General features: G+C 41.3%; 1 protein-coding gene across 1 annotated transcript in view; it reads left to right on the top strand.

Annotated features, from left to right (window-relative positions):
* Positions 1 to 4644, top strand: part of pfn1 (profilin 1) — a 6635-nt gene extending 1991 nt beyond the window's left edge. Inside the window, exons 3-4 of the mRNA XM_030076503.1 lie at positions 2187 to 2379; positions 3998 to 4644. Of these exons, the coding sequence (XP_029932363.1) occupies positions 2187 to 2379; positions 3998 to 4095 (291 nt within the window). The 3' untranslated portion in view covers positions 4096 to 4644. The remainder of the gene's footprint in view (positions 1 to 2186; positions 2380 to 3997) is intronic.
* Positions 4645 to 16454: the final 11810 nt, after the last annotated feature.

Raw genomic sequence — 16454 nt, forward strand, 5'->3', positions numbered from 1 at the left:
CCTGTAACCCTGTAAAGCCTGAACTATCAAAGAATTGGCAGAAAATTCCAATTTTTTTTTAAATTGAACCCTTTATTTAGTCCTATAACAAAATATATATAAAAAAAAATAAAAAATAATCAAAAAATATGTTACGACACAACCTTTCTGGTGTATGAAATATGATATGTAGTTGAAGTGCCAATAGTATGGTCCAGGGTGAACAGGGGACGTGTTCAAAGGTATACAACAGTATTTTGCTCAAGTATTGATTAAACTGAAAACACAATGTGTGAATTGATCATGTTTATCAGATATGATACAAATGGCTTTGTAGGGTTAAATCTCAAATTTGCGTTAACAAAAATAAAATAAACTGAAATTGTCGACGCTTTTTAAAATGGTTTGAATATAAAATGAAAACTGAAAAAATCAAACGTCAGCTGGAGCAGCAAACAAAGAGTCCAGACAAAAATCAAAATAAAAACAAATGAAAAATGCAAAACTATAATGAGCGTGTTCCAGTTAGAAAAAAATAATAAATAAAGGGGCAGTACGCTCAATTTGCTGCATTAGCTTAGCTTAGCGTAGCTTAGCTTAGCTTAGCTTAGCTTAGCGTAGCATGCACGGTGCTGTAAATCTGCTGAAGTCAAACAGGACATTTATCATAAATGATGCCCGATAATGAAAACTGAGTGACTTTGATCTACGGAAGCCCCTTCCTGCCAAAAATGTCTGACTAACTGTGTTTTTTGTTCTGACTGACTGTCAGTCAGCCACCAGACACTGGAACCACTGACTGTTTGGTTTAAGTTTTAAAAAATATTTTTTAAATTTTTAATACTTTTTAAATATATGTTTGATAAATAGAAAATATTTTATATATTTTTTAAATAATTTATACACATTTTTAATTCATATTTTTGTTTTGTTTCATAATTTTCTATTTCCCTACTTCTTTAATTTTTATTGGTAATACTGTTCTTAGAATTCGGTTTATAAGTATTTATTATTTGTGTATTAATTATTTGTATGTGTGGTTTTATTATTTATACAAAACATTCCATGAAAAAAACTTAATGGGTCGTTTTTGAATAAAATAAAGTGAATTTTGTTGAAGGTTCATTTGAGGCTAAATATTTTAAAAAGCAATAATTAAAGTGATAATAACTAATGACTTTTAATTAAGTAATTGGGTTTTATGTGTGTGTGTGTGTGTGTGTGTGTGTGTGTGTGTGTGTGTGTGTGTGTGTGTGTTTTCAATAAAGTTATGATAGGCACGACAGTCACATGACCAAATGAAAGCAGCTTAAAAAGCTATGGACTGTCCCTTTAAACTCAGTCAAATTCAGTTAAGATAGATAGATTTACTTTATTGATCCCAAACTGGGAAATTCCCAATAAAACACCTCCTCCAGGTTTCCACGGCAACTCCTCCTCTGTCCTCCTCTGTTCATCTCTGTCCTGCATGCTGTGGCGGTGCTGCCATCTGGTGGCTGTGTGTGTGAACTGCAGCTGTTGAAGTGATAATAGTGAGACAATAAATATTGATTAATATTGATTAGTGCTGATTAATGCTGAGTCAGTTCTGAGTTCATGTTGATTTCACATTGAAATGATGCAGCAACAACAACAACAACAACAACAACAACAGTTATCACATGAGTAACTGAAAAAGTTTTTAAAGAAAACTATGTCAGTAATTATTAATATTCAAAATGAAATATAGAATATTTCATTGATGTAATCCCTGGATTAATAATGGATTATATTAGCAGTAACAACTCAGTCTGCCTGTCTGTCTATCTGTCTTTCTGCCTGCCTGTCTTTCTGCCTGTCTGCCTGCCTGTCTGTCTGCCTGCTTGCCTGTCTTTCTGCCTGTTTGTCTGTCTGTCTGTCTGCTTGCCTGTCTTTCTGCCTGTTTGTCAGCCTGTCTGTCTGCCTGCTTGCCTGTCTTTCTGCCTGTTTGTCAGCCTGTCTGTCAGTCTGCCTGCTTGCCTGTCTTTCTGCCTGTCTGCTTGTCTGTCTGTCTGCCTGTCTGCCTGTCTGTCTGTCTGTCTGTCTCTCCTCTTTTCCCTTCAAACATTCACCAAACATGAATTCTTCTAAACAAATTTGACCTCACAGATGTTCTCTCTCTGCCTGTCTCTCTCTCTGCCTGTCTCTCTCTCTGCCTGTCTCTCTCTCTCTGCCTGTCTCCCTCCCAGGCGGCTGAGATCAAGGTGTTGACTTCGTCTGACAAGAGTAAGCTGTACAGCACCGGCGTGACCATTGCAGGGATGCGGTGCACCCTGATCCGGGACCAGTTCGCCGACGAACCGTTTACCATGGACATCAAGACCAAGGCCACGCCCACTGACAGCAGCACGTACAACATCACCGTCGCCAAGAGCAAGCAGAGTGAGACACATGGATGTTCTGGACACCCCGAGTTAACTCTCATTAAGCTTCAGACCCCCCACTTTAAAGGGATAGTCCACGGTTTGGGGGGAAATCCCCTTTCCCCATCTTCCCCGCCCTGAGACCAGATGTTGGACACCACCTTCACCTCTGGACGTCCAGTGGTTCAGTTTCTATGAGTGGCAGTTCCTGTTAGCTTAGCATAAAGACTTGAAGTCTATGGGAGTCATTAGCCTGGCTCTGTCAAAGTGAAAAAATCAACCTCCCAGCAGCTCTGAAGCGGTCTGGTTACACGACCTGGGATTTAAAAAACCAAAGCAGAGGTTTTAGGTTTGAGGTTTGAGGAGAAATTCGTTGGTGGTGGATCCTCCTGGACCTCCAGCGGTGTGAGGATCACTGCCACAGACGGGATTAGAAATGAGTTCAGAGGTTACAGCGCTTCAGATTCACTTTAATTGTCATTCTTATGCAGGCACATAAAAATGAAATACTGTTTGGCAAGTTAAAAACACGTTAAAAGAGAACAGTGCAATGATTAACATTTCAAATTGTTAGTTTAAAATCAAGACACTATAATAACACTACAAGATAATGTAAGATAATGTAAAATAATATTAAGAAGTAAATAAATATTGAATAAATGAATGGTTTATTTCAGTTACAGTTAAATTACAAAGTTGAAAAATTTGCAATCAGTACATGCTTGCACAAAACAATTTTCTCACCAAATAAATTTAGCAAACTGTAACCGAAAAAGGAATAGGCTGAAGCCAGGCCTTATTTTTGCCTATCCTAGTACAATAAAACAGCCAAGTATATCAGTGATACAAAGAAGAAAAGAAATAAATAAATAAAAAAAAATAAAAATAAACCAACAAAAAACAAGTAAACCAATCCAAAAGCAAACAACATAATCTGAGTTATTCTTCTTAATTTCACCTTGCAGTCAGTTTACATTGTAATGCTTTATTATTCTTCTTTTCAATGTTTTTTTTTTTTTAACCTCAGCAGAGAGCTACACAATTTCAAATCATCACTAAGGCCATTCCATATTTTGACTCCCAAAAAAGAAACACATCTATATTTAACATTGGTTCTCACATTACCCATTTCGAAGACACACAACCCTCTTAAATTATAATTTTTTTTCTCTTAATTAAAAAAAAAAATGAATACAGATGGGAAGACTTTTATTCTTTACTCGAAATAATATTTCTAATGTAATATTCCATCCCGACACAAGCAGCACTGCTCCTTTTTAGCTAGCCAACGTTAATGAGTGCTGCACTACGTTTGCTAACTGTAGCCATCACCCTTCCCCAACGACAGTGTCCAAAGCTAACGTTTGATTGGCCGACCCAAACCTGTGTGTGTGGGCGGGGTTACCACTGATAACGTCCAATCAGAGGGGAGATAGCGGTCCAATCAGATGTCTGATCGACCCGTTTCAGTTCCAGTTGAGACCTTTATCGTTCTGTGTGTGCAGGAGGGGGGGACACATGGAGTTTGGTGCTTTGATTTTTCATCTTCTGGTCTCTCTCTCTCTCTTTGTGCCTGTCTTTCTCTCTCTCTCTTTGTGCCTGTCTCTCTCTCTGTCTGTGCCTGTCTCTCTCTCCAGCTCTTGTCATAGTAATGGGTGCTAAGGACGTCCACGGAGGGGAACCAAACAAGCGGGCGTACAATATGGCTGATTACCTGCGGAAAAGTAACTACTGAACAAGCCCCACCCTCTTTCCTTCCCCAACAAGGCGAGACAGATGCGCCCCGCCCCCGTCCCCCTCCTCCCCCTTCCGGCCTCCGAGACGGTCTGACATCAAGATGGTCAAACCCCCCTCCCCCCGTGACCCCGCTCACCGACAACACCAGATGATCTTCCTGTTCGCTCTGAGTTTCCTGGACATTCAGAGTTTAGCTTTTATTTCTTTTCTGCCACTTAGGATTGACAAACTATAGACAAAATATATTTAAGAAAACAAACCAAAAAAAAAAAAAAACAAGTGTTAGTTTTATTGTGGAGAGACATAGCCCTCGACTAGACACAGGTGAGGCCGCGGCGTTCGCTGTCGGCGTGTTAAGATCCGGTCTGACCGCACAGCTTGTTTGCTATGTGAGGCAGGAAGTCAGTGTTACGGTTTATGACGTTTTATTTTTGTTTTTTATTTTTGTTTTTTTTTTTTCACCAGCCGAGGTTTCGCTGCTCGGTTTGTCCAATCACTGCTGTGAGGAAACATACCTGAAATAAAGATGACCATGTTTATTCTTTCAGGCCCTGTGTGTGTGTGTGTGTGTGTGTGTTAAGGTTGTGTTAAGACCACATTTACATTCAGCTAGTGGTACAAAGACTACACACTGCTCCTCCAGTAGAAGTACTGTTCCTCTGCTGGTATGTGACTGCAGTAGAAGTAGAAGTACTGTTCCTCTGCTGGTATGTGACTGCAGTAGAAGTAGAAGTACTGTTCCTCTGCTGGTATGTGACTGCAGTAGAAGTAGAAGTACTGTTCCTCTGCTGGTATGTGACTGCAGTAGAAGTAGAAGTAGTGCAGTAAAAATGTCCTGCAGTACAAGTCCAAAGTGTGGCATTACACTCAACTGAAGTGAGGACCCTGTAGTAGTAGTAGTAGTAGTAGTAGTAGTAGTTCTTTATTCCGAGTAAGCAAAACAAATAAACAAATAAAAAGAAAAGAAAAGTAATCACACAATAATGGACAAACATAACATAAATAAGCATAAAAATGAAACAACAGATAATAATTTAATTTTACCTATCCGGAAGGGAGTGGGAAGAAGTAAAACTTATCTAGTCCCACCCCTCGTCCATAAGTCAATTACATATTAATACATATTAGGCTTCCTTATCCACCTGAAGCATACCTTAATTCATTATTTGGACTAGTTCTGCTATTGTATCCTTATTACCAATCATATTTATCTTTATATGCAAACAACTTGTTATAAACCATGGCCAGAAATTATATCAATTATTTACTGTCACAATAATCTAATCATAATAATCCTAATATTTTTCATCCTTATCATGGAGTTATACATAATCAGTTATTTATACACATATTTACACATTCATACATATATATACATATGCATACACATATACATACATATACACACATACATACATATACTCATACATACACACACACACACACACACACACACACACATATATATATATATATATATACATACATACATACATACACACACATATATATATATATCTATATATATACATATACATACACACACATATACATACATACATACACATATACACATGCATACACACATATACACACATATATACACCTACACATACATATAGACACGTACATATGTACATATAGACATATATACACCGGTATCCACATACACAAACACAAAAAAAAAAAAATAAATAAATAAATAAATAATTAAATAAATAAAAAAAGAGAAGGTGAAATAACCAATTAATATATAAATCAATGAAAAAAACAAGGAAGTTATTTTTTTTAAGGAAAATAAAACTAATAAAAATAAAAATAAATAATTAAATACACAATAAACCTGTAGTCACATCAAACACCATCATTCATGTATCTATTGTAAATCATCTCTTTATACTTCCTTTTAAATTGATTGATGTTTGGACATTCTTTCAAATCCACACTCAAACTGTTCCATAGTTTTACTCCACAAACAGGAACACAAAAGCTCCTTCTAGTTGTGCGTATGCTTGGTGTTTTGAAATTAAACTGTCCCCTTAAGTTATGTCCCCCCTCCCTTCTAATGAATAGTTTTTGAATATTTGCAGGTAATACTTTTTTTTTTGCTTTAAATAATATTTGCACTGACTGAAAGTCAACAAGATCTTTAAGTTTCAGTAATTTTGACTGAAGGAATAATGGAGTAGTGTGATCCCTATATCCTGCCCTATGAATAATACGTATAGCTTTCTTTTGCAGAATGACTAATGGATGTATTGTACTTATATAATTATTGCCCCAAACCTCTGCACAGTAAGTTAAATATGGAAGAACTATTGAACAGTAGAGAGTGCGGAGTGTTTTGTGGTTTAGAACCTGTTTTGCTTTATTTAATACAGCAATGCTACGTGATATTTTGGTTTTCACATGCCTGATATGTGATTTCCAGCTGAGTTGCTCATCTATTGTCACTCCCAGAAATTTGATTTCATTCACTTTTTCAATAGCTACCCCATCCAACTGTATCTGTGTTTGCGTATTCAATCTGCTGTTCCCAAAGATTATGATTCTTGTTTTACTCAGATTTAATGACAATTTATTTCTATCAAACCATACTTTGAAATGTTTTAATTCTGAATTAATTTCCTGCAGTAAAGAATGCAAATTACTGCCAGAACCAAAAATATTTGTGTCATCTGCAAATAAAACCAATTTTAATGTTTTTGATACTCTGCATAGGTCATTGATATACAATATAAATAATTTGGGGCCCAATACTGATCCCTGGGGGACACCACAAGTAATGTCCAAACATGCAGAACAATATTCACCCAACTTCACAAACTGTTTCCTACTGCTCAGATAACTCCTCACCCAGTCAAGCACATTACCCCTGATGCCATACCGTTCCAGTTTATTGAGTAATATGTTATGGTTTATGGTGTCAAACGCTTTTTTTAGGTCAATGAATATTCCAACAGTAAACTGTCTGTGATCAATTGAATTTGATATCTCTTCTACTGATTCCATTAATGCCAGTGATGTTGCTCTGTTTGGTCTGAATCCGTATTGACTTTCATTGAGTAATTTGTGTTTATCTATGAATTTGTCCAGCCGATTGTTGAAAAGTTTTTCCAGTATTTTAGAGAATTGTGGGAGTAACGAGACAGGTCTGTAGTTTGTGAAGTGGTGCTTGTTTCCAGATTTGTACAGAGGAATGACTTTTGCTATTTTCATTTTGTTTGGAAATGAACCAGTTTGAAATGACAAATTACAAATGTATGTTAATGGTTTTGCAATCCCCTGAATTACCCTTTTCACCACAAACATGTCAATGTCCTCACAGTCAGTTGACTTCTTATCAGTACAACTTACAACAATATCTGTAATTTCATTCTCATCTGCTGCTGTGAGGAACATTGAGCTTAGATTTCTATCTATCAAAACATCGTTCTGCTCATCTGATACTACTGGATCAGGGATTTTTTTAGCCAGCTCAGGACCCACATTTACAAAGAATTCATTAAAGCTGTTAACCACCTCGTTCATATTATACTTTTCTGTGTTATTAATTACAAAATATTTAGGATAATTTGCTTGACTAAAACCATTTTTTATTACCGTGTTTAGTATATTCCATATTTTTTTAATATTATTTTTGTTATCATCTAATATTTTATTATAGAATTCTTTCCTAGCGGATCTTATAATATTAGTCAATTTGTTCTTATATTTTTTATATTTATTTTCTGAGTCTTTAGTTCTCTGTCTTATGAATTCTTTATAAAGTGTGTTTTTCTTTTTGCAGGCATTTTGTAGACCCTTTGTGATCCAGGGATGATCCATATATTTAAGTTTCCTATTACTTCTTTTCACAGGACAATGTTTATCATATATTTCTTTAAATATTTTTAAGAATTCATCATATGCACAGTTGATGTTATTTTCATTATATATAACATCCCAGTTTTGTGCCATTAAATCATTTTTGAATGCATTTATTGATTCTTCTGTTCTCAATCTTTTGTATTCCGTTTTTTTGTCAGGTTTAGTAGTTCCATAATTATTGTCATATACTGCAAAAACCGGCAAATGATCACTGATGTCATTGACTAATACTCCACTTATTATGCTATTTATAATGTCGTTTGTGAATATGTTGTCAATTAGAGTGGCACAGCTGGAAGTTATTCTGGTGGGTCTGGTGATTTTTGGATATAAGTTCATGCTGTATACTGTATTTACAAAATCGTCCGTCATTTTGTGTTTATTAGGGTTGAGCAAATCTATGTTAAAGTCTCCGCAAATGAAAATTGTTTTGTGACTAATTTTTGAAAACACCTCCTCCATCCAATCTGTGAACATTTCAATACTAGACCCTGGTGTCCGATATATACAGCTAATTATCATATTTTTCTTTTTTTCGTTGCATATTTCAATTGTTATACATTCCATTATGTTGTTTACAACCGTTGACATATCCTCTATCACCCTGAATTTCAAGTTTTTATCCACAGAGATCGCAACTCCTCCTCCTCCTTTGTTTTGTCGATCTATGTGCACAAAGTCATATCCCTCCAGCTCAAAGTCCACTCCTCGTACTGCATTAATCCATGTTTCAGTTATTGCAATTATGTTGAATGAGTGTGTAAACTGACGTAAATAATCTATTATGTTTTTAAAATTGGCATACAAACTCCTGCTATTGATATGTATAATTGATAGTTTGCCATCCTTGTTAATTTGGTTATACTGATCTTCAGTATAATAGCAGCAGTTATTGTTAATTGTGTTGAAGAAGTTGTTATCCGGGTCTATGCCATGCTCCATGTCCTGTGAATTGTGGTCAGTATATTGAAAAGTTTGCAATTTCAGATTTTCATATCCACTGAACCCCTGGGTTTTGATACTATTGTCTCCAAATGTAGATGGGTGACTTATTTCGGTGAGTGTCATGATTGCGAGTAGTCCAGCATGTGATCATTGGTATTTGTCCAACTCCTCGATGCTTCTTATCATCAGCACCTTTGCTTCCTCCGGTGTTCCATTAAGCTTGATGAATATTTTACAGTTTGTAGTCCAGGTGTGTTGAATTTTTTTCTGCTTCCTCAGGTAGCGTGCTTTTTTTGCGATATCTGCGTTGCGCTTGATCAGGTGCTCATTGATGTAAACGTTGGATCCTTTCAGCTTTTTCCCCTGTTTCAGCAGTGCGATTTTGTGCTTTCTGTTTACAAACCTCATGATAACAGCCGGTTTGTCACCGGCGTTTTTCTTGGGCAGAAGGTGGCAAGCCTCGATGTTATTACAGTCCAACTCTATTCCCTTGGACTGCAGGAAAGTAGCCACCTGTTGCTCCGTGGAGCTAACATCCAGTTCATCGGGCTCACCTCCATCGCCAGCGGTCACCGCCCGAGCGTATGACCGGGCTTTGATGTTGAGTCCGGAGATGACAACATCATTAATTCTGCTATACTGCTCCAGGTCGGCAACCCTGCTTTCCAGGAAGGCGAGTCGCTTGTCCTTCTCCTCATTCTGGATCCTAAGTGCTTTAACCTCCTCGACCAGCTTAAGGATGCTATTCTGCTGCAGCCTGACAGCAGAGACCTCTTCAGTGAGAAAGTCGAGCGACCTTTTGATGTCATCGACCTCCTCCACAGATGGTGCCTTCTTTGGACCCATGTTTGGGACGCGCTGGATGTTTTTAGCAGCGTTAGCTGCTACCTCAACGACTAGTTTGGTAATCGGCTACTAGCCCGCTCCCAATGTTAAACAACACGGGTTGATCTTAATTAGTTAGTAAACACACGATATTGCGCGATCCGAACTTATTTGCTAGTGCAGCTTACTCGTCAGACCGACAACACACATTACCAAGCAGAACGGCGAGAAGTTGTGAAGCCCCCGAGCCTCCCAGGGGTTAACCCGGCGTATAGTTATGGGACACCGATCAGCGAAGCCACAAGATCAAGCAACAGCCAGCAACCGTCAACCTGGTAAATCAACCACACATGAGACAATTTGCAACTTACCTCAGTGAAGTCAACAGCCAGGAGAGGAGCGGCCAGCCGGCGAGTTAGCAGGTACAACTCCCAGAGCCAGCAGCACAGGAAAAAGTGGAAACTTCCCCCTGAGCCACCGGCCGGCAAGGAGTGTACAGCGACTCAAACCGGGCAAGATCAAATCCGGGGGACACCAGATACCCAAAACAACAACAACCAGGGCTTCCCACACAGGTAGGCAACAGGTAGCAACACAGGTAGCAAACAGGTAGCAACACAACAACAGCACGAGCAGCGTGAACGAGCAGCGTGTACACATGTGGATGACATTAGACTCAACTGTAGACTCAACTGACAAAATGTGGAAGAAGCGTATAACATGATGGTTGAGTCTAAGTGGTTCTCATTGTCCACATTTATTCCATATTTTTTTTGCCAGTTGAGTCTAAATGGTCCTCGCTGCAGTTTTTCATGGGGCAGCTTTTATTGTGAAATTTAGAAAACTAGAGGCAAAAAAGTAGAAGCAGGTTCCTCCTCTCATCTTTGCTGACTGAGCTTTTATTGTGAAAGGTTCCACAGTCTGTCTCTGATCATGTGTTCTCTGCGATGGATCTGATTTAAAATGCAGTAAAGGACAAAACTCAAGCAGAAAATGGACTGAAGGAAAAGTAAAAGTACTGACTTTAAAAAATATTCAACAAAGTACAAGTACCCAGAGAAGCTGCTCAGTCACAGAGGAAATATAATTCGTTTCTTCCACCTCTGCCCATCAAACCCATCAGGTCTCATTAACTGTCAGATCCCATCAGCCCTGTCAGATCCCATCAACCCACCAAGTCCCACTAACCTGTCAGGTCCCATCAACCCGTCAGGTCCCATCAACCTGTCAGGTCCCACTAACCCGCCAGGTCCCACTAACCTGTCAGGTCCCACTAACCCGCCAGGTCCCACTAACCTGTCAGGTCCCACTAACCCGTCAGGTCCCACTAACCCGCCAGGTCCCACTAACCCGTCAGGTCCCACTAACCCGTCAGGTCCCACTAACCCGTCAGGTCCCACTAACCCGCCAGGTCCCACTAACCCGTCAGGTCCCACTAACCTGTCAGGTCCCACTAACCCGTCAGGTCCCACTAACCCGCCAGGTCCCACTAACCTGTCAGGTCCCACTAACCCGTCAGGTCCCACTAACCCGTCAGGTCCCACTAACCTGTCAGGTCCCACTAACCCGTCAGGTCCCACTAACTTGTCAGGTCCCATCAACCTGCCAGGTCCCATCAGCCCGTCAGGTCCCATCAACCTGCCAGGTCCCATCAGCCCGTCAGGTCCCACTAACCCACCAGGTCCCACTAACCCATCAGGTCCCATCAGCCCGTCAGGTCCCATCAACCTGTCAGGTCCCACTAACCCGTCAGGTCCCACTAACCCATCAGGTCCCATCAACCCGTCAGGTCCCACTAACCCATCAGGTCCCACTAACCCGTCAGGTCCCATCAACCCATCAGGATCCATTAACCTGTAAGGTCCCATCAGCCTGTCAGGTCCCATCAACCCGTCAGGTCCCACTAACCCGTCAGGTCCCATCAACCCGTCAGGTCCCATCAACCCGTCAGGATCCATTAACCTGTAAGGTCCCATCAGCCTGTAAGGACCCATCAGCCTGTCAGGTCCCATCAACCCGTCAGGTCCCACTAACCCGTCAGGTCCCATCAGCCCGTCAGGTCCCACTAACCTGTCAGGTTCCACTAACCCATCAGGTCCCACTAACCCGCCAGGTGCCAGAAGTTCTTCTGGGGAACAGAGCATCTTCTGGTACTTTGAACTTCACGTTCAGGTTTATCTGAAACAAACCTGTGTGTGTTACCAGCCTCGAACCTCGACGTCCAGCGTTCTGCTGCTTGGAGGACATCGTGAGCTGAGCTTCCAGTTCCTGTGCAGGACATGAAGCTTCACGGCACTGAAGCTCCAAACCAGAGGAACGCAGCGAGCTGAGCTACAATAACACGACAACATGTGGCTCAACTACATCGACGCTTTTTTTTTTTTTTTTTTTTTTTTAACATCAAACCAACTTCATTCCAAGTCATTGATCTTAGTGATCAATGAAACTGTCAGTCAAACAGAGATGCTTTTACTGCTACAGACCACGACTGCACCTGTGTTTGCATGTCTGCTTAAATTAGGGCACATTTGGAGGACAGTGTCCCGTTGCCATGGCAATAGCCGCAGCATTCGGTGATGTCACCACGTTGGAGTTTGGAGGAGTTTGTTTGTAAAACTTTATTGAGACATGGCGCCTGTTCACTTGCTGTGAACCAAAAAGGCCGGTTCGTGGCTGTGACTTTGTGGTACTCCTGGGAACTTTCAGGTGAATAAAAGGTGAATAAGAGACCCCGCCCCGTTGCTTCCAGCCCGGCAGCACCCCTCTCTGGTGGGTAACGGTACTTTCCGGTACTCTCGGGGACTTTTTGGTATCTGCTTGAGATCTTTTGAGGTACTTTTGGAAACTTTTTGCTGTATTTAGGTTCCTGAGCCCATGAAGGTGTTCTGGGGCACTTTGGGCTTAAAGGTCATCCCTAAAAGTGACATAAACTTTGCCTATGGGTGTTATTACTACTGCTACAGCTTATTATGATTATTAGTTATTTACAAAGTATTGGTTCAAGTATTATATCAGTGTCAGAACAGCAAAACAATAGGAGTTATACAAGCCAAATTATACAAGCAGGAAGCTGTTATCACTGAGCTCCTGCAACCAGTCTGTCCATCTGTCTGTCTCTCCATCTCCTCACACACACACACACACACACACACACACACACACACACACACACACACACCATGTCATGTGCAGTTATATTTAGCCTCCAGTAAAGGCTATAGGAGCACTAGACCAGGCCTGGAAAGGCTAACAGCACAGTGTGTGTTGTACAGTGACAGCGCTCAAGTGTGTGTGTGAGCACCGGTCAAGTACAGTTTAATGTGTGTGTAAAGGGTAAAGTGTGCTCAAATGTGCTGGTGTGCGTGTGTGTTCATGCGTGTGTGTGTGTGTGGTGTAAGGGTTAGTGCCCTTTGCGGCGAACTCGGAGCCATTCTCACGTTTCCCCTTTAGGTGAACTCTGACCTTCTCTATCTGAGGTAGGGAGCGTCTGACATGTTCAGCTCCACAGAGCAAGCAGCACCGACTGGCATCACTTTAACCCCCAACGTTCCGACGTTCCGACGTTCTGATGTTCCACCAGCGGGCCCGGACCACTTACTGTCCTCCACAGGCTGCAGAGGCTCAGAGTGAAGATACTGGTATCGGAAACTAGACGACCAAAGGAACCAGTCGACGTTGGCAAAAATGTTGGCAAAGAAAAATCTGTCATGTCTGTTTCCAGTGGGGTCCCTTGACCTCTGACCTCCAGAGGTGTGAATGCCATCCAAGCCTCGATGGCACAAAGGCCGTGTTTTGAGGAAGGCAAATTCAATTATGAGTGATGACAGACATCCACTTTCAAACTGTTTTAAACTTCTGCCATCTGCACGACGCTACTGCGCCGCCCTGTTCACGAAAAAACGGTCCAAACACTCGTTTATTCCACAAGCCATCAAATTCTTAAACACAACCAAGTAACAGGGTGTCCAGCTGGTCTGGTCCAAGTGTTTCTATTTCAGGATACAAGTGTTTACAAACATTATTTATTTCCTTTTTCTTAATGTAGAGCTAGTGTGCTTGTATAGCTGTGGATGTGTTCAATTGTTGTTCTATGTAATGAAATGCCATAAGAATTCTCTGCTGCAAATCAATTTCCCCAAGGGGACAAATAAATGCATAATAATAATGAAAATGGGTTCTCTGGGCAGCCACGGCTCTCCCCTTTGCAGACACGCCCACCTTCTGCTAATCCCATGCAGTTTGGGCCCCAAAGCCTGCAGTCCACATGTGTTCTTGTGGCCTGTTGTAAAATGGTGTGTGTGTGCAGACTGGGGCCTCAACAGTCTTGGAGCTGCATCAGTTGGCTTTGACTGGAAAGCTGAGACTCTTGTGGATTCAATGAGCCACATTTGATTCCTGTGTGATGATGTTGGCCCCCATAGCAGCCATTTCACTGCAGGCAGAGACTTTTGTCAAACTGGACGTCGCTGGAGAAAATGACCTCTAGTGACCTCTAGGAGAATCACAGCCTCATCAGACTTTACACACACAAACTAGAGAGCGAGGCCGTTCAGAGGAGCTCTGCTTCTCCAGCTGGACTGACAGGAAGGGCCATAAGCAGCCGGCTATGGTGTTCTTGCAGGCACCTAGCAACCACCTAGAAAACCCTGGCAACTGCCTTGAAAAACCATAGCAACCACCAAGAACATGTTAGCAATGCCCTAGAGCACCACAGAACATCATAGCAACCACCTGGACACACTATAGAAACTACCTAGAAACACCATAGCAACCACCCAGAAGACCATAGCAACCACTTAGAACAGTCTCTGAACCATCTTGAACACTCGAAACCACCTTGAAACACCATACCAACCCTCTGGAACACCACAGAAACCGCCTAGAACACCATACAACCCTCTGGAACACCATAGAAACCACCTAGAAAACCCTGGCAACTGCCTTGAAAAACCATAGCAACCACCAAGAACATGCTAGCAACGCCCTAGAACACTACAGAACATCATAGCAACCACCTGGACACACTATAGAAACCACCTGGACACACCATAGCAACCACCTGGAAACACCATAGCAACCACCCAGAAGACCATAGCAACCACTTAGAACAGTCTCTGAACCATCTAGAACACTGTGGCAACCACCTTGAAACACCATTGCATCCACCTAGAACACCATAGAAACCACCTAGAACACCATACCAACCACCTGGAACACCATAGAAACCACCTAAAACACCCTAGTAACCAAGTAGTATACACTATTAAGCACCTAGAACACCATGAAAACCACCTAGAACACCATACAACCCTCTGAAACACCTTAGAAACCACCTAGAATGCCATACAACCCTCTGGAACATCACAGCAACCGCCTAGAACACCATACAACCCTCTGGAACACCATAGAAACCACCTAGAACACCATAGCAACCACCTAAACCACCGTAGCAACCACGCAGCATATTCAATCAAACACCTAGAACACCATAGAAACCACCTAGAACACTCTGGAACATCAAAGGAACCACCTAGAACACCAAGTTGTTGCTGTAAACCACTTGGTGGGTTAAGCCTGTGTGGTCACTCCTCCCCGGTTCTTGCCAGGTTCTTGCCAGGTTCTTGCCAGGTTCTTGCCAGGTTCTTGCTGGGTTCTTGCCGGGTTCTTGTCCAGTTGTTTCTATCATTTTGGGTCCCTTGACGGAGCACAGGCTCAGCTGCTGGGTTGAGGTTTGTATCAACACCTTGGCAATATGTATTTATCTCCTGTAAAGCTGCTGCAGCTCGCTCGTATTAGGCTAGCTAGCTTAGCAAAATGAATTGAAATGAAAATTAGCAATACATGAATGAATGAATGAATGAATAAATGAATGAATAAATAAATAGACAGATAAACGAAGTAGAAATAAAAAAAAAACACCATGTAAATATATTACTAAGCAAATTGTAAAGAAAGAAGTAAAACAAAATTATGAAAAGGTTTTAAATTTAAATGATACATTGAATTTAAAAAATATACAGAAGAAAGAAATAATATGAAAATCATAAAAACAAGAGGAAATTACAAAAGAATTAGAATAAAAATTACAAAAAAAAAAATAAATAAAATAAAATAATCAGAACAATAAGAAAAAGTAAAAGCCTGGGCACCTGGATTCCAAAGGGTTCTAACACACACACACACACACACACACACACACACACACACACACACACCTCTGCAGGGGCCCATAATGTGTCTTTTCTTATAATATAAATGATATTTATTCGTTGTGTAGTGTTCAACATGTGTACCATACAACCCACATACCATATGTGTGTATGTGTGTGTGTGTGAGTGTGTGTGTGTGTGTGTGTTTGTGTGTGTGTGTGTGTATACACATAGGAAATAAATGATCATTCGTTCATTGATTCATCTCTCATGCCGTCACACCTCCGTCCTGTTTTTTGTCTTCTTCTGCTTCCTCAGTGCGGGACGTCCCGTCTGTCCCGTCCCGTCTGTCCTGAACGTCCATATCTCGGCCTGTGATTGGCTGATTCGTCTTGCCGGTGGTTTTCCTGCAGGTCTGCTGGGCTGTGTGTTTTCCTGCCGGGACGTCCCATGCAGACGCTCCCTGCCAGCTGACACCCCCCGCCCCTCCCCCGTGCCCCTCCCCCTCCCTCCTTAGGGAGCGTCTATAAAAGCCCGCCGCGGGGACAGACAGGCACTTTCCACGTC

This window comes from Myripristis murdjan, chromosome 18 (genome assembly GCF_902150065.1).
Source record: "Myripristis murdjan chromosome 18, fMyrMur1.1, whole genome shotgun sequence".
Taxonomy (NCBI): Eukaryota; Metazoa; Chordata; class Actinopteri; order Holocentriformes; family Holocentridae; genus Myripristis; species Myripristis murdjan.